Below are 19,722 nucleotides of genomic sequence, written 5' to 3' on the forward strand. Positions count from 1 at the left end.
ACGGAGCATCTCATGATTGTCTGAAACCTTCTTAAAGATCTGGACCCCAGTTTGTGTTCACCAAATGTTTTTCTAATGAAATGACTGACTGACCCCAGTGTTTTTCCTTCAGTCTTTTTCTTTAAACTTTTATCAGAAAAATTTCAAATATGTGCAAAAGTAGAAAGGATAATGAATCCTCACATATCCAACACCAAGCTTAGATAATTAACAATTCATGACCAATCCTCTTCCATTCATCCCCAAATGCCTATCCCCATATTATTCTGAAGAAAACCACAGACATCTGATCATTTCACCCACAGTATTTATATATATATATATATATATATATATATATATATATATATATATCTAAAAGAAAATGACTTTATAAAAATATAATACAATGATCATACCTTTAAAAATAAAAATAAAAGAACTCATTAAATTTAAATATTCAGTTAGTACTCAAATTCCCAGTGGTCTCAAATGATTTCTTCCCTTAAAGATGTTTTCTCTTGATAGGATCTACACATTGTGATTACTTGATCTTTCTTCTCATCTTTAATGTTCTTGCCATTTATTTGACAAAACTGAATCATTCATCCTGTAGAGCAGGCTTCTCAAACTATCTGTGTTGAAAGGATGGTTTTAGATTTCCAGTCGGTCTTATACTAAGACCCGGTCCCACTGTGCACAACTACTAAACACTCTGAACACGTGCAACTCGCCAAGATCATCTAAGAACACCAGAAGCAATTTATTATATGCTATTCAACAAAATGAATATGATGGCTAAAACATTTCTAAACACTGCTCCTTAAACATTTCTAAGGTCTTCCTATTGATTCTTCTATTTATTCATTATGCAGGTAACATCTTGAGTAGCATTGCTGTCACATTTCCCACAGGCTGGATTTTGCTTATTAATTCTCCATGGTGTTGTTTAACATGTTTCTCTGTACTCTGTACTTTCTATAAATTTGGAGCTGGATCTAGAGATTTGATCACATTCAGGTCCAAATTTTTTGGCAAGACTTTAGAGTTGGCATTGTATTCTTTCATCAGGAGACCCAAAAGGCTGGCCCTGACCCTTCTTTTTGGGATGTTGGTGGTCATTGGTGAACAATGTTATTAACTAGTACTAAATGTCAAAGGCCTGCTAGTAAATTTGGTTCTCCAAAGTTTGTTCTCTGAGAGACTCAGATCTCCTGAGCCACCACTGGTTCCCTCCATGGCCTCAGTTGCTGACACAATGCAGATCATCCAGCTGTCAGTTGTGAGTTCCCAGCATTTGTGAAGATCTGAGGGAGAACTTGTCACCCAGCTGTGTTGGAGATGGGCTTTGCTATTCCAGTTGCTGTTTTGTAAGATTTGGGACTATTAAAAACGATTCAACCCGTCTATCTTCCAGTTTTTAAAAACAGTGCTGTTTGCTTTAGCATCTTAAACTGAACTTAGTTGATAGATATTTTTCAGGGCTTAAAATTATTCCTGGGGCACCTGGGTGGCTCAGTGGGTTAAGCGTCCAACTTCGCCTTGGGTCACGATCACACGGTTTGTGAGTTCAACCCCGCATCGGGCTCTGTGCTGACAGCTCAGAGCCTGGAGCCTGCTTCAGATTCTGCCCCTTCCCTGCTCATGCTCTGTCTCTCTCTCCCTCAAGAATAAATAAACATTAAAAAAATGTTTTTTAATTTTTTTTAATGTTTATTTATTTTTGAGACAGAGAAAGACAGAGCATGAGCAGGGGAGGGTCAGAGAGAGGGAGACACAGAATCCGAAGCAGGCTCCAGGCTCCGAGCTGTCAGCACAGAGACTGACGCAGGGCTCGAACTCACAGACTCAGATCATGACCCGAGCCAAAGGTGGACACCCAACCGCCTGAGCCACCCAGACGCCCCACATTAAAAAACAATTTTTTTTCAAAGAAACTTAAAAAATAATTTTTTCCTAAGTATATTTTAAATTAAATGTACTACAAGTACCTTTTTAGCTATATCCAACCCATTTTGTTTTATGTTTCTACAAAATAAAGTGACTATTTTCCCCCACATCTGAGCAGTCTAAAGAGAGTGTTTTCATTGCTGGTTAGTGATAAGTGATTTGTAATTTACTGTAATATGTCTCTTTAACCCATGAATACTATAGCTGTGAATTTTTAAATGTCTGAGGATGTGAAAAGTTTTTATTTTCTTTTCTTTTATTTTCTTTTCTTCCTGCTTTCTACCTAAACTACATTGCAGTCAAGCATAGTTCTATGTTATTGATTCTTTGACAATTGTTTAGACTTCAGCTGTCTGCTAGTCTATGGACAAGTTATTGTAAGTAGCCCACACTGTATGCCTTTAACTCTGGGGATAGAATCGGTGTGTGTGTATAGTTACAGGATTTTAGTTTAGTTACAAAATTTTAAACATAAACATAAATCAAGCCTGTTAATCATGTTTTCAGGTTGTCTGCATATTTACTCATTTTGTCTTCTTAATCCATTGATTTTTGATTCAAGTCATTTAAATTCTACTATGGTTATAAATTTATCAAATTTAACTTTTATTTCTTCAGTTTTGGTTTATGTATTACGGCTATGATGTTGGACACATTAAAATTTCTGATTCATAAAGCATCATGGTTGATGTATTCTTTATTCATACTTATCATTGTTCCCATAAATTCTATTTTGTCTAATATTAATATTGCTGTACCAGCTTTCTTTTGGTAAGTATTTTTTGATATGTCTTTTTCCTGCCCTTTATTTTCAGCCTCTAGTATCGTTTTGTTTTGGACCTCTCTAATTGAAAAACATCCATTATGATAATGTATGTCTTTTTTTTTCTGTTTATTTTTGAGAGAGACAGACAGACAGACAGACAGACAGAGAGCAAGTGGGGAAGGGGTAAAGAGAGAGAAAGAGAGACAGAGAATCCAAAGCAGGCTCCAAGGCTCCAAGTTGTAAGCAAAGAGCTCGGTGTGGGGCTCGAACTCCTGAACTGCAAGATCATGACCTGAGCCAAAGTCGGACACTTAACTAACTCAGCCACCCAGGCACCCCTGATAATGTATGTCTTCAATTGGTAAATTTAACCCACTTAGATTTGTGAGTACTGATATGTTTAACCTTTTTTCTAAATAAAAAGGGTTTTCTTAACAATTGATAGTTAAAATATATATGTGTATGTGTGTGTGTGTGTGTATATATATATATATATATATATATATATAGACAGAGAGAGAGAGAGAGTCATAATTCAGCCATTTTTTCTAGGCTTATCATTATTTCTTTTACCCATACCTCTGTATTTACTTTTCTTCTTGTTGACATATACCTTATAGTGATTAAAATAATAATTACACAGATTGTTAAAAACCGGACTTCTGTATTAAAAGATAATAATATAATTGTTAACTACATATTACATAAGTAACATGATTAAAGTTACTTTAAAGTCCTATTCCTAGGGGAATAAACTAAAAGAAGGAAAAAACTTTTTTTTGAGGGTTAAGATTAGGTCAGACTTAGTACCAACACTTTAGTTGAGGCCAAGAATTAAAAAACAAAAACAAAAACAAAAAAAACCCTCTCTCTCCCCAACACCATTCTTGAAACTAACATTTTACTTGGGTCATAAACAGGTTCCACTTACAAAGCAGCCCCCTGAAAAGCAACAGAATACAGAAAAATGGGCAATGAACTACAAATACCTGAGTTCAAGTTTTAGCCCTACCACCAACTGGTTGGGTAACCTGGGGCAACATTTGGGGACTTCAGATTCCTCATGGTTCAAATGTAAACAATCGATCTCATGAAGTTTTCAAGAGGAGTGAACGAAACAATAAACAGGAACTCTTATCAAACTATATCATTAGTTTTATATGTGTAGGTATTGTGTATAATTTTTTAAACTATACAGCAGAAAATACAGTAACATTATCAGTCCAGATTAGTCATGTTTGCTACCCACTAAATTGGACTGGACCCCAAATAAGAAAACAAGATCAAGATCAGTTTCCTACTCCTCTTCCTATTTTCCACCTTCTAAGGATTTTTCCTCCATTAAAATGCTAGCGTAAGTCTCGAAGCTTTCCCTGCCACTTTCAAGGCATTCAGGCTTACAAATTAGTGAGCGCTTTCCTTTCTCGGTGTTTTAATGAGGTAAGCTGGGCTGAGCACCTGCCCGCTGCTGTGACCTGGACATCATATTACTAGCATACGTCTCCTCCAGGACATTAACTGTAGGTGACATTCTACCACTTGGTCTTATTTCCTCGACTTTCACCTGTCTTTGTTCACTTCCAAAAGGAAGTGTCTTGTATGACATGACTCATTTAATACAAGAAAACAATGGTCACTTATTATTAGCCTAGGGATCATATACTATTCCTTTCCATGTCCAACAACCATTTAGCTTATGTTCACAGGAGGGAGTTTTGTGATGATAATCATCCCTCCTATTTCAATTAACACATTTGGAAGAAGTGCTAAAGGAGTAAAAGTAAAATACTTGTTGTGCTTCATTTAATTCCATTTGTTTCTTACATAAAAAAACAGACAGGGGCACCTGGGTGGCTCAACTGGTTAAGCGTCCGACTCTTGGTTTCAGATCAGGTCAGGAACTCCTGGCTCGTGAATTCAAGGCCTGCATTGGGCTCCGCACTGACAGCACAGAGCCTGCTTGGGATTCTCTCTCTGCCCCTCCCCTGCTCATACTCTCTCTCTCTCTCTCAAAATAAATAAACTTAAAAAAAATAGAGACTTAAAAATAAATGAATGAAAGACTAGTGCTAATGCAGGTTTTTAGGAAACAGACTCAAGCTTTTAGGGATTTTCATAATTTGCCAAAAAAAATTAGGAAATCAATATATTATGATATCAACTAACAAATGCAAGGTGCTGGGTGCTTTTAAGAATAACTAGAATATCAGATTTCCCAATCAAAAAGCACTAAGTATCCACACATACACTTCAGGAACAGCAACAACTAAGACACCTCACAAAGAAAAAAATGTAAAGCACCTACAAATGTAAAGCAGGGAAGGGTAAGGGAAGAGCTTGGGTAAGAACGGTTTCCAATCTCAGCCAATAAATTGCCAGTCCCCTATACTGTATAAGAAATTCATTAACCTCTAACAGCATGAACACATAATTAACTCTTACGAACTGAGAACTAGAATAATCTGACCACAGATTTCAGCACTGTATGTTCCTCCTTTTGGATTGAGGATAGATTTGAACCACTGACTATTCATTCATATGAAGAAATTCTGAAAAAAGCAGGTCAATATTGAAAGAATAAGGTCAGACAGGCAAAAACAAAAGCCCACTACTTTCTGTAGGTACCAACACAACAAATCAATCAAAAATATTGAGGCTTGGCCTGTACAAAGGAAATCATCAAGGATGTATAATACACAAATGCAAAATGAGGTCAAGGACAAGTGGTTTCATTGAGATAAACTTTAGGGACTTCAACAAGAACATCCAGGCCTTCTGTCAAGGATAAGAAATGTCTCAAGACTCACCTCATGCTTCGAGAAGAGTCGGACACCCTCCAGCTGGTGGAACACTGGGTAGTGCTGGGAGTCTATCTGGTCGCGCCGGTAGACATCACCCACCACCAGGAAGGCATCCAGCCCAGCATGCAGCAGGTCCCACTGGTGTGCGGACGTGTGAGCTCGCAGCATGTGAGTCCCATTCACGTAATAGTTGTCTCCCTTCTTCCGGCTGGGGTGGTCGGCTGGGATGAGCAGGCTGTCAAAGTTCTGCCAGGTGGTGACCACTGGAGAAAGGTCGTCATAAACTGAGAACAGCGGAGTCCCAAAGCGGCCCACATACTGCTGGTAGAAGTGTTCCTTCACCCTCTCCTTGATCAGCCAAAGAGGGTGATGCTGCTGATTGTGCAGATTCCTGCCAACCCTGGAGAGAACTTTCCGGGAGAGGTTGCTGTAGTTGTCCTGAGGGTAGGATTTGCCCAGCAGCTCCAGCACGTTGCCCGAAGCTCCTCGGGCAGCAAACTCTGAAGCAGCAGGTCTTGAGCCCACAGTATGTTGATGATGGCCTTTGGAGACACCGCTGGCCTTCCTCACCAGGTAGATATGCATGTGGCCAACTCTCCTGAGTGTCGAACAAATCATTGTAGAAACTTATTTCACAGAGTCTGGAAAGAGCACACGTGCAAAGCACAGGTCAGGCTTCACACTGTAAAAAGTAAACATGTCCTTTGTGTCTCCTCCCAACCCCTCACTGTCCTGACATCTGTCTCCCCACGACCTCCTTCACACAGATCAAATTAAGGAAATCTGCTGCCAGAGGCTTAATAGTCACCGCTCTAAGTCAAAAGAACCTTGGACGTCACTTTTAGACACCTACTCTCAAGTTTTCCTTCCCTTGTCCTTGAGTTTGAAGAAATCTTCCTTTATCACATCATGTCATGTCCTGAATCCCTTATGTTGAATAAAACTTTAAATATGACAATTTCCTTGTATTTGGACTATTCGAGAACCAAGAAGTTTAGAGGGATCATCCAAAAGACAGGGAGGGCTTGGCTGACCCTAGAAAAGTCTCATTAATTAAAGGAAACACATGATTACATACAGCAGAACAAACAGATGATATTTGAAACAGCCATCCTGCACATTTCTGTTTATCCTCCTAACTACCAAGTTCGGCTTACCTGTGACAGACATGACTTCTGGATTATCCCATATATTACAAAATGTTGTTACATAATGTTACAAAATTGTTATCACATTAAAATTTTTTTGATGTTTCAAATAAAATACACCACTTCAGGTGGTGGTTATTTTAGTTTTCACTTTTATAAAAACAAAAACAAACAACTTCAGGAAATATTATACAAAGTGATAGACTATACCAATGGACAGCTGAAGTTATTTTTATAAATGCAAATCTTTTCTGTACTCACATTTGGTCGTGTCATTTAAATGTGTGTCATACCACTGCAGCATCCTACCATTGTATTTTTGTTTTGCGAAAGAGCAAGTTTCTACTATACACCCACAATAAACCAGGAGAAGGGCTGCACTTACATGGCTAGGGATACAGAGCAGTCAGAAAACAAAGTACTGACTAAATCTTTAAAAAACAAAAAATGCCTAGAATTTAATCTAAGAAGAGACCAAATTAATTAATTTAAGACAAGCATCATCAAATTTCACAGTGGAAAGTCACTTCAGAAGTCACCTGGCACAGGCCATTCAACGTCAAAGATGAGGTGGCTAAGATGGCTAAGTGGCTGACTCGATGTCGGCTCAAGTCATGATCTCACAGTTCATGAGTTGTGCACTGAGAGCATGGAGCCTGAGATTCTCTCTCTCCCTCTCTCTCTCTGCCCCTCCCCCACTTGCACACGTGCATGTGCACACGTGCTCTCTCTCTCTCAAAATAAACAAACAAACAAACAAACAAACAAACAAAAAGGTGACAAAGACCCAGGTATAGCTGACTGAACTTTAGGGCACTGAAGAGTTAAGACAACAGAGGAAGAGTCTGGGCCACTAATATATGGTCATAGAAGCAAATTTTAAACTGACTCAGGGATCTCAGTAATGAAAATCTTTAGATGTCATTTCCCTATGTTCATAAAAAAATTTACTATGAATTAAATCACCGAAATCGCCTTCAAACTTTTAGAATTGTTTTTATCTATTGAGCTACTTTAAAGCATACAACCAAGTAATTATTTTACTTTAATGGCCCTATAATCATACTAAGAAAGTACATACCTTCGTCATAGTAAGCTGCATTAGAAGGGAATTCTATTGTTCCACGTGACCATCAAAAGCATACTGAGCATGTACCCAGGCAGCAGAACGTAACTGGTTCAAAAGTGCAACTGAAAATATCTAGCTAGAAGTTAAGTTATTGTGGGTGTGTGTGATTGCTTATTAGAAGCCTGTGCATTATACCTTTGCCAGAGACTACTGTCATGACACAAGATACCCGGGAACTCCCTGGATTTATTCAAATACGGCACTATTTTGTCAGTTGTTTCTAAAAGTGTTTTTGGGTGAGCTTCAGGGGGAATCTGTCTTCCTATCTACAGTGTTCAGGGGCTTGTCAATGCAAGAGACAGGAATTTTAAATATGCATGTGCCACCTTATACATCTTGGCACAAACTCAGGCTGTTAGGTTATTAGCTACCTAGCTCAGCACCCTTGGCAAGACATGAGAAAGCATTTATTCCCTCCAAAGGCATATGCTGTTACACAAAGTTCAGAATTCTTCTGGGGAAGGTGCTATTGGTGCAGTTAATCAAGGGTTGCTGACTCTTTTCCTTCTCAATTCCCAGCCCTTCACACATGCACTTCTAGGTTCTGTTCCCACATCTGTGCCCTATCCTCATGCCCCTTCTTTGTTCTCCTCACCCCACCTCTACCTTACTTATTAGCAAAGTTTAATTATCTTGTCTTCTTTTCCAGGCTTTTTATCTAATCTGCTAAGCCCTGGCATTATGTTCCCCACTGTGTATTCTCCCCACCCAAAACAATTACTTGGGTTTTTTTCTTCTATTATCATCTCTTACAGGGAGAGAATAATGATTATGATAACATTCCCAGTTCCATCCAGCAAGATTCCTTTCCTTTTGTCTCTGTCAAATTTCCTATAAGAGTTCAAGGGGCACCTGGTGACTCAGTTGGTTAAGCACTGGACTCCTGATTTTGCCTCAGGTCATGATCTCATGGTTCTTGAGATACAGCCCAGCCTGGAGCTCTGTGCTAAGAACATGGAGCCTGCTTGGGATTCTCGCACTTCCTCTCTCTCTATCCTCCCTCACTCGTGTGTGGCTGTGGCTGTGGGTGTGTATGTGTGTGTCAAAACAAATAAACATTAAAAAAAAAAAAGTTCATGTGGGAAACACAGGAGCCATGGGAAAATACCACCAATGGCAGTCAGACTTCTATTGATGGCGGGTCTTTTATCTCATGCTTTCAACAACACTGTGAGATAAGTACTATTCCTACCACTTTACAAAGAAACTAAGGCTTAAACAGATCATGCAACTTGCAGAAACTCTTACATCTTCCCAAGAACAAAGTTCAGAACTCTGAGCAACTCAAGTACTTCTCAATCAATAGACCCAGACTGTTAAATTCAAATTACACATCTTTAATTACCTCTCTTAACTTCTTTCTTATGTGAACATGATTACACATAATTGCATTTTAAGTGCACAAATGAATACAGGAATGAATAAATTAATACATCAAATAAAACCCATTAGTTTAGATAGTGGAAGTGAAATACTATTTAACCTAGAACCATAGGACCAAACCTGCCCATGTTCTGTTTTTGTAAATAGCTTTCTTGGACTGCAGCAATGCCCATTCATTTATAGTTTGTCTGTGGTGGCTTCTCTACTCTGAAGGCAGAGCTGAATAGCTGCCAGAGACTAGGTCTTCAGCGGCAAAGACCTAAAATACTTACTATCTTGTTCTTTACAGAAAAGTCTGCTGAGCCCTGTTTTAGCTTAATTCACTGAAAAGTTCTTCCACACTATTAAGAATCTCTTCCTACTCACAAATATATGCAGATTATAGAGCCACAAAAAGTAACAAAAGTACAAATGTGTATGTTAAATGTGCTAACATTGGTAGAGAAGAGACCATGAGACCAACCATGAGAAGTCAATACAATACAATGGGCAAAAGACCACACTTTGCAGAGACACCCACGTGGTGTGACCCTAAGTTGGCCAGTCAGGCACTGCGTATTATCCTCAGACACACCGCCTGATCTTTCAGACTCTCAAGTTTCTCATGTATAAAAATTTAGGAAACAATACCAACCTCATAGTAAAAGAATTAAACTAGATCTTGTTCATAATGTACTTAACCCAATGCCCAATATGTAAGAGATGAGTTGAATCAAGAGTTGGAAATGACCCAGAGACTTCTAGAGACCAGATAACAGAGAAAACAATAAAGTTATTCACTGAAGAAACACAGGATGAATTTTGTTTGTCTGTTCAAGTGATTTTCATATGTGTATTTGTGGTTGGAGAAGGAAATAGCTTTGGATAGGTTGAAGTTAAGAATGGGTTAAGACAGTCATGTTAGTAATTTCTAGGAATCAGTCTGTAGTATGGGTTTGAAAAAGTGAGAGATTAGTGCTAGAAATGTAGACCTTGAAAGTTATGTGCATAGAGGTAAGAGGTAACATCATAAGGGTATATGAGAATCCATGGGCAAGTGAGAACAAAAATAAAAATCGGCAAAAGACTGAACTCTTAGAAATTATCATATTTCCAAGGAAAGGGTATATAAAGAATAAGCCAGAAGAGAACCAAAGAGTACAGTATCACAGAAGCTAAGCACAATGAAGTTTTAGATGGAAACCAAGGTGTTTTCCAAACCTTAATGCTACTGAATGTGCAATCCTTAGCATGCTATATTATTACTATTTGTCTTCTTGTTAGACTATGTGGTTCTTGAGAGTAGAACTAACTAACTCTCTCTCTCTCTCATGTAAATCTTTGTATACCCAGACTCTAGCACTACCCCTGATACTGGATAAAAGAGGAGGGAAGAAGTAAAAGAAGAAAAACAGAAAAGGATGGAAAGAAAATTGGTCAAAGGATAAAGTATAACAAAGAGGTTAGGCAAGGAGCAAAGTAAAGAATTATTTGACAAGATGATCATCAACAGGGCAATTTCAATATTTCAATGGCTGAGTGAGGACAGAAACCAGATTATAATGGGTGGGGGATAAACTTAAGAATCCCCCAGGCTTACACCAATGGGTTAGCAAGGCATAAAGAAATACAAAGCCATAGGATGCTCACACCCACGTTTGGGCAAACAAGACAAGGCAACCAAGAATAGGGAGGTGCAAAGGCATCCCAGAATAGAGAGGAGGTACAGAGTCCCCAGAATAGAAAGGGAGGGGCAAAGGCCCAGAAAGAAGGGTACACAGGTGCCCAATACATAGGTATATGAAATAAACAAGATTAGATATTCAGGGTGGAAGCACCCCCAATTTAGTACTATAGCAAAAAGCTGCTTTCACAGGAGGAAAGGACCAAGTTAGGTAAATAGGTAAATTGGGCTACAGACCACTGCACTGCAGGTGTAACAGCCCAGAGTGGAGATGATCAACAAAAAGAAACGTGCTTTGTTAACTCTGAGATTATTTCCCCTATCTGACTCATCCCCTAGGCTAGCTAAGATAAACAGAAGTGTTGCCTCATGTCTGTTGTAAACAACCTTCCACCCAACTGCCCAGCATTAGGATTTTGCTTTGTATTAACCCAAACCCCTAACCCCAGATATCTTCAAGACCCCCTTTCCCTCACATCCACAAGGTAATATTCACAGATTCATTGTCTCTTTGTGCACATCCATCTCCATATTTGTAAGCCTTCTGATCCTAATAAAAACAGGGCAAGGACCCTTATTCAGGGCTCTTGTCTTTTCCTGGACATTAGCCATATCTCACTTTTCATCCTACGTCCCACTGTCTTGCTAAACAAGACAGAAATTTAGACCGAGAGTCTATGACAATAATGGGCTAAGAAATGAACAGAAGATGTAAAAATGAAGGAGGATACCAATGAGAGAATAAATGAAAGTATTTAAAACTTCTGAGACTCAAGGAAGGGAAGCTGAAGGAACTTTTAATAGATGGTCCTAATCTCTCAAGGAAAGCTGTAGACTTATAAATAAAAATACTGTGTATGATCTCAAATTCACAAAATAAATGTGATTTTTTTTCAAAGACAAATGCTGTAATTTAGAGTGAAAAGTTATAAATATTAGAAAACAGGGTCAGAGGAGGGCACTGTGCATGAAATTAAGGGGAATCCATTTAAGAGTTATTTGTAGAAAATAAAAATTAGGAGAAACATGAAAAATTTGAAAAAGTAAAAGGAAACTGATTTAGAGAAAGTATAAGCCCAGAATGTGTAGGAAAATACTAGAGAAACAAGGATGATTGATGTGGTTACTAGGAAGTCAGGAGTCAGCCAAAAAGAAATACCTGTTAATTCGTGACCTGTCATCCAGGAACAACCTAACAGCAGAGAGCAATCACTAGAATATTTTTCTAGACAGACCCAAAGATTACTGATTTTTCATAAATAAATAAATATTTAATATACATTCTGTACAAATCCAAGAAAGTCACCAATCAAGGATTCTGGAGGCTGGTGGATATTGATCTGAATATTACTTAGTACCAGATAACCTATCTTCCTGGCACACCCTTAATTTTAACCCATTTCACTCCAATCTCTTGGGTCCCCAGAGCTTTCTTAACTGAATGTTAGGCCTACTTTTCGATTAACCAATCATTGTAAGTCAGAATATCCTACAGGAATATCCTATAGGAATACAGCACAGCTCCTTATCAAGAATGCAGTATCGCTTTTGAAAAAATACGCAATAACAAGAATGTTTACATTTTATAAAATAGTTTCACATGCATTTTATTATTATTGATTCCAATAAGACCTCCTGTAGTACACATAATTATTCATCACAATTCACAGAAAAAGAAATACCAGTTCATAAGTGACATAACTCAATTCCCATGGGTAAAAGTAGAAAATAGGGGCCTCGAATCCTTGTCTTCTAACTTTAAAATCCCATGACCTTTCCAATATACTCTAAGCCACTGAAGAAGAAAAATAAGATGGGGACAAAAGAGGAACAAAAACAAAGGTATAAATAATAGTTTCTTTAGTCAGTGGTAAAAGTTTTAGTGCAATAAAATAAATATAAAAATGTCATACATTGACTACATAAGGAACTCTGTGTACTTCTCACTCTACCATGACTTGAAAAAAATATGCTATAGGTAGTCACTACTACTAAAAAATGCAATGACATTTTACTTACAAGGACATTTATTACTTTATTACTTACAAGGACATTTTGAGATGTCTGCAATGGGCCAAAACTCTTTTTAAAAGGCTATTCAGGTAAGTTCATACTGACTTTCTTTTGATACATTTTCCCATAAACATCAGAAGGCAAAATCACTCTGCTGGCTTTAGAGTGAGTGCCTCAGAGCCCTATAAAAAGTGCTCACTGCTGTTGTTTGTTGATGATGGGAACAATGAAGATAAGGGGTCATCTCTTCCAGTGTACAGGATGGACTAATTCATTCCATCATATTTTCCTTCCTTCTTTGGTCATTCCAAGTTCTGCAAACATACAGTATTTTAAGCTACTTTGACTAATTACAGATCACAGGACATAAAAAAAAAAATATTATGGTACTCTAAATGACATTTACTTATAGCTACTACATAACTTTGTATTTATAAGAAAAAAATAAATAATTACAAATAATAAATTCAAACCAGAAAATAAATGAAAAATCTGACTGGAACCTGCCTTTTCTTTATTCTTGGGTATTGATAGTTGTAGAAATTACCTAACACCACAAGAGTCCTTCTTCTCTTACTTTCTGGTCCTCTATTTACATAGTCCAAAACTGTGGATTATTAGAAAACAAACTTCTGACTTGATGTCATTACTACCATGAGTAACTGTGCTGCACTACCCAAATCTGCCCTCAAGAGAGAAGGACTCATCCACCCAGATGCCCCTCAGGTTTCAGCCTTTTTTAAAGATAGCCTCACCTCAAGAAAACTGCCTTGCCCAGGGTCATACAACCTTCCAGGAGCAGTCTGCATCCATTATGGTGGGTGGTTTGTTTCAGGAAAGGCTGGCTGACAGGCCCCCATGCAGGTGACTGAGATTTTCGTTGGGACTGTGCGGAAGCTCAACTTCTCCCTCCGCCCAATCCAGCTTCTTCTCAGTCCCCCATAGGTGTTGCTGCCAAGAGCAATACCACATAATTAATAAGTGTCCTGCATGCTAAACTTCACCTCAGAGTTTGCTTCCTGGGAAACCCAGTCTGGGACACATTTAACAGAATTAAACCCTCTACTCTTCCTCCTAAAGCAGAAAGACAATATATTGAGCTTTATTTTGATGCTACCCTGACACTCATTTTCCTTGTAATCAGAGCAAATTGTTTTCTCTGCACTTAAAATACACATAAAATTTAAGTGTACAGTTCCGTGGCATTTAGTACATTGACAATGTTGTGCAACATCACCACCATCTATTCCTGGACTGTTTTTATCATCCCAAACTGAAACTCGGTAAAAACAATTTTTTTAAATGTTTATTTATTTACTTTGAGAGAGAGAGAGAGAGAGAGAGAGAGAGAGAGAGAGAGAGAGAGAAGGGGAGGGGCAGAGAGAGGGGGAGACAGAGAATCTCAAGTAGGCTCTGTGCTATCAGTGCAGTGCAGGGCTGGAACTCACAAACTGTGAGATCATGACCCAAGCTGAAATCAAGACTCAGGTGCTCAACCAACTGAGCCACCCAGGTGCCCCCAAACAATTATTTTTAAAGAAAAATTATATAGTGACATTTAAGACTTTTAACACTGTAAAATCCTTAAGGGAAGTGAGGCTAAAGTTCATCTTCTGCAAGTGTCAAAAGCAATGTAGTTAGTTCCATGTTCCAACTTGGACAGAAAATGCTTCTTAAAAAATTGACACTGGAACCAAATGAGGGGAAAAAAGAAGTCCTAGCATACCATAAGCAGTACACCTTAAACAGACACTGGATCACTTTTTTCCAGCCCTTTTTGACAAATGGTGTTGTTATTTACAAGACAGAGCTTATTCTGACCAAAAACCAATGGTCCATGCCATCCAACAGAACTTTCTGCAATGACAGGACTGTCCTATATCCACACTGTCAAATATGGTAGACACCAGCCACATCTGGTTATTGAGTATTTGAGATGTGGCCAGTGCAACTGAGGGATTTCATTTTTAATTTTATTTTACTTAATTTTAACTGAAATTGGCCACATGTGACTAGTAGGTATATTAGGGCAGATCTAGACCCCCATATAAGAAAAATGAGGATTCTATAACCAAAACGATCAAAACTGATTTCCAAGATTGTGTTTTTAGCATATAAACTAGCTTCCGAAATAGTATATGGATTTCAGCTTATAAATAGGGAGAGCTATTCAATCTTCAGAAGAATTTAAAAAATTAGAAAACTAGAAAGGATCACAGAGATCATGAAGTCCAACAGTCATATTTTGTAGATATCAAGTCAAAGATTAGCTATATCCCCAAGGATGTGCAGCCAATGAGTCAGTCAGAGGTGAGAACGTAGTGGCCTAATTCCCAGGTAAATGTTCCTTCTACTTCAACTTAAGTCTAGTTAAGATCTCACCTATAATGTAGAATCTAAAAAAGCAAGTACACAGAAGCATAAAGAGTAGAAAGATAGGGGTGGAGTGGAGGGGGAAATGAAAAGATGTCGGTCAAAAGGTACAAAGATGCAGCATGACATCAACTATAGTTTATAATACTGTATTGAATACTGGAAATTCACAGAGAGCAGATTTAAGATACTCTCATTGAACATAGAAAAATGGTAACTATGTGAAGAAATGATTGTGAATTAGTTGGATCGTAGAAACCATTTCATATATGTGTATCAAAAAATTATATTGTATACCTTAAATATACACAATTTTTATTTAAAAAAGTAAATTAAGTGAATATAATAAATATATAAAAATAAAAAGGTATCTGAGGCATCTTGTTACATGGTCACAAATTATACTTGGATGCTTTTGGTTGTTCAATAGGCCACATGAGAACGCTATAAACTGTCTTTACCACTATATATCTAGCACAAGTGACTAGAACTAGCAAAACATCAAGCAAATGTTTGTTGTTAGAATGAATGAATTTTGTAACGATTTAAACAGTCGGTCCTTTCAATTTCTCTCTAGGTCTTGTATGTAAATGAAACCAGGCAGCGCATTAAGTCTGCCTGACTGGTAATTTCTTCAAAGCACACTTAGCAAACATGACCCACATATGGTCATAACCATACCAAAAAAAAAAAGAAAAAAAAGAGATCAGGCACATTCCATTAACCTCCAGTTTCTACCAAGAAATATGAAGCGTGGCTCAGTCAACACAGTTTATACATTTAACCCCACTAAAATAATGGTGGAGAAATGGCCAACTTCCATTAACTTTTACTCATAAAAGGGCAAAGCAAGAGTATGTTTATGCTCCTGCTGAGTAGTATGAATACCAAAAAAAAAAAAAAAAAAAAAAAAAAAAAAAAGTCTCTAAAAAGGCAGCTATATTATTAGTGAGAGTGTTATTGGTGCAACCTTTCTAGAAGGGAATTCAGTACTACCAAGAGATTTAAAACTGTTCATACCCTTTGACAGGGTAATTACCTTTCTAGGAATTTATCACAAGGAAATAATGTAAATGAAGACAGAAGTTAAACACAAAGAAGTTTCATTATAGCATGATTTATAATACAAAAATATTAGAAACAACATAAACATCCCCCAACAAGGGAGTGATTAAGTAAATTATAGAACCATACAATAAAATATTATGCACTCATAAAGTATAATGGTTTCAAAGAGTTTTAATGATACAACCATATACTTATAAAGTGATAAATAGGATATAAAATTCTATGTATGATATGATCTTAACTATGTAAATATATATCTATACCTATAAATATACACATATTATATTTAGGAACTAAGCAAGATTTAATAGTTATAATCCCCAGTCCTTATTTTCTGTTTTGTACTTTTATATTTCTAAACTTTCTAAACAGATACTAAATTTTTAATTAAAGTTCTTTATTATGAAATATTGAATTATGATTATAAGAAGTTGTTTTAAAATATCTGTTGAGTTGAGCTCTAGCCATCTTAATTGCCTATACTAAACCCACTTATAACTACATCAAGAATAAATGCCACCAGTATAAATGTAACATGGCCATAGATAGTTTAATTAATTGTGTTCAATGACCCGCTAAGCAATTATTTTTTTAGAACAATGCAGGTAGAATGCTTGGCATGTATAAACTTCTGTGCCTTTCCAATTTCCTCTCCCTAGCTATAAATCAACTGTCACAATCACCATGCCAATCACTCAACGTTATTTCCCTAAGATATTCAGATTTTCTAGGAAATTAATGCCAGATCCTATACCAAATAAATGATTTTCAATTACACCCATTAATGAAGTCTTTAATGCATGTTAAAGCTAAAATGTTACATTGTATTTTGGTTAAACAAATATTTATTTCTAAAGGAAAGTTCTCACTAAAACTTAGTTCAAACTAAGCTACTACCTATGCTTTATATGCAACTCATTGTATGGGACTGCCAGAGGATCTCAGAAAAGTATGGCAGTATTACTACCATCACGGTAATCATTAGCCTCAATCTGGCCATCTAATGATGGGCCAGCCCTGATACATGGAAGTTAAGAAGGCTTGTTTCAGTCTAACTCTTTATCATGGGTTTCTGGCCTAGCAGGCTCTCCTCAATTCAGTTCCCCCTTGTTTACTGTTATCACTGCACACTCACTGTTCAAGGGCCAAGAATTAACTCATGACACATTTTTCACTACAGCAGTTATGGGGTTTTACATCTGCTGTGATGTGTGTTTTTCAACACCACCAAGCACGTCTCCAGTCCTCTGCAGATACCAGTTGGGTGCCCTACAATTTACTGAATTCTGACATTATCTACCTGGAGATAGCATTAGACAGCGCAGGTTAAGAACTCAGTCCCACAAGACTGCCCCCTTGCCCCACTTTAGATGCCAATCACTAGTCCAGATGATGACCAGCTATAAGTCAGAGGTTCCCCCTCCTCAGGTTTTATCAATTTACTAGAGTGGAACTTAGGAGAATAGTTTACATACTATATTACTGGCTTATTATAAAAAGATATAACTCAGGAACATCCAGATAGAAGAGACACATAGGGCAAAGTTTGTGGGAAGGAGGATGGAGCTTCCATACTCTCTGGGCACACCACCATCCACACGACCAGCAACCCTGAAGCTCTCTCACCGCATCCTTCTGGGGTTTTATGGAGGATTCATTACGTAGATCTGACTGATTAAATCAGTTGTCATGGTTGGCTGGGCTCAATTTCCAGCCCCTCTGCCCCTCCTCAAAGGTCTTATTGGTTCTCTTGGCAATCAGCCCCCATCCTCAGGTAACCTAGGGGATTGCCAAAAGCCACTTCATTAATATAAACTCAGCTGTGCTAGGAAGGGTTTGTTATATGAGTAACAAAAGACACCCATTTTACCTTTATGTCCCTGGAGCTTTTTCTGGTAGTGGGAACAAAACTAAATATTACAACAAAAGATGCAACTATGGGTTACAATTACAATTAGAAATTACAAGGGCTGGTGCACCTGGGTAGGCTCAGTTGGTTGAGTTTCCAACTCAGCTCAGGTCATGATCTTGTATTTCGTGGGTTCAAGCCCCATATTGGGCTCTCTGCTATCAGCACAGAGCCTGCTTCAGGCTTCAGATCTTCTGTACCCCTTTCTCTCTGCCTCGCCCCAACTTGCGTGCACTTGCACACTCTCAAAAATAATTTTTTTTTTAAAAGAAAGAAATTACAAGGGTTTTAGGAGCTATATGCTAGGAACATGGACTAAACCAAGTATGTATTTCTTAATTTAAATCTCATTAGCACATCTGCATTCATAATGTCACCGTCATCAGCACTACTCTCCTCATGCTGGCCTGAATTCCAGCAATTTCCTCATCATTCAAGGAATGTACAAGAGGCACAACATTATCAAATTTAGCATCTATTCAATTTATTTAATAGTCTGGATGATCAACTTCTGGCATAAGAAGAGAGTGTGACATAATCTTTTCATTAGTGCCATGGTTTCCTTCAATGTCTCCTTTGCAGGTTTAATTTCAAACTTCATTGTAGTCCCAAGTCAGGACCAAGCATTTGTTGTGTTGATTGATCAACCTCATTTCAAGCACTAGCAACTGCATCAATAGCATTTTTAAGGTTGAGTTCTTGTACTGAAAGTTGTAAAACCCAAGGAATCTATTAACTACAGCAAGCATGCAGATTACCTTTATTTTTTTAACATGTTTACTAACAGGAAGCCTCACTTGAAACAAAATCGGGAAGTCTCAGGATGGGAAGCTCTATGCCCTTCCACTCTTTATCAATATCAATTGCAGACCCAACAAGAAAAGCCTGACTTGACCTTACTGGGACTTGACCTTACACATGGAAGGAAGCTGAAGGAAGAGATGCTTTCCTCATCCCCAGGTAACAGCTCAGCCGATGAGAAGCCACCATACTTGGAACTCTGAGTTTACTCCAAGGAACTTTTAGTTCATAACTGCCTTCCCAACTTACTCATTTTCTCCTTGAAAAAGCTTGCCTCTCATTTGTTCCCCAGACTTGCCTGAGGTTTTGCCTCAGTTCATTTGTCCTGGGATTGCAATTCTCTTTTATCCTCAAATAAACCCATCTTTTGCTGCTAAAATAACTGGCAGTTTTCACTTTTAGAGTTATCAGGGGCATAAAATTCTTTGGTCACCAGGCTCTATTAAATGTGTCCGTTAAAGATGTCACATTGTTGGGTTAGGTAGACGTCAAAAACATTACTTTTCACAATAAATTGAAAAGTAAGGCTGTGTAAACCAGTTATCTAGGAACAACAAAATTCCTTTTTTCTTCCAGTCCGGCTTATCATTAGTCAGTTTGTACTGCTGATTCAAAGGAGTAATAAACTGTTCAGAAAATACTTCTCTGGTTAGCTCTGCTGTCTTATGTAAATAATAATTTCTAACTAAAATGCATGTATACTCATCCCCCCTTATTCATAGGGAATATGCTCCCAAGA

General features: G+C 37.7%; 1 protein-coding gene across 40 annotated transcripts in view; it reads right to left on the reverse strand.

The window, feature by feature from the left end:
- The window catches only part of FARS2 (phenylalanyl-tRNA synthetase 2, mitochondrial), a 618,373-nt gene that overhangs the window by 475,461 nt on the left and 123,190 nt on the right, over nucleotides 1–19,722 (reverse strand). For 29 of the 40 annotated variants that reach the window (XM_019830295.3, XM_019830299.3, XM_019830296.3 and 26 more), the window contains 2 exons: nucleotides 13,588–13,783; nucleotides 5,503–6,137 (listed from right to left, as the gene is read on the reverse strand). In XM_019830295.3, the coding sequence (XP_019685854.1) occupies nucleotides 5,503–6,114 (612 nt within the window). In that variant the 5' untranslated portion in view covers nucleotides 6,115–6,137; nucleotides 13,588–13,783. Of the gene's footprint in view, nucleotides 1–5,502; nucleotides 6,138–6,349; nucleotides 6,542–13,587; nucleotides 13,784–19,722 lie in introns of those variants that run through there. The other 11 variants (XM_045058552.1, XM_045058547.1, XM_045058528.1 and 8 more) reach the window with 2 other exon arrangements.

Source organism: Felis catus, chromosome B2 (genome assembly GCF_018350175.1).
Source record: "Felis catus isolate Fca126 chromosome B2, F.catus_Fca126_mat1.0, whole genome shotgun sequence".
Taxonomy (NCBI): Eukaryota; Metazoa; Chordata; class Mammalia; order Carnivora; family Felidae; genus Felis; species Felis catus.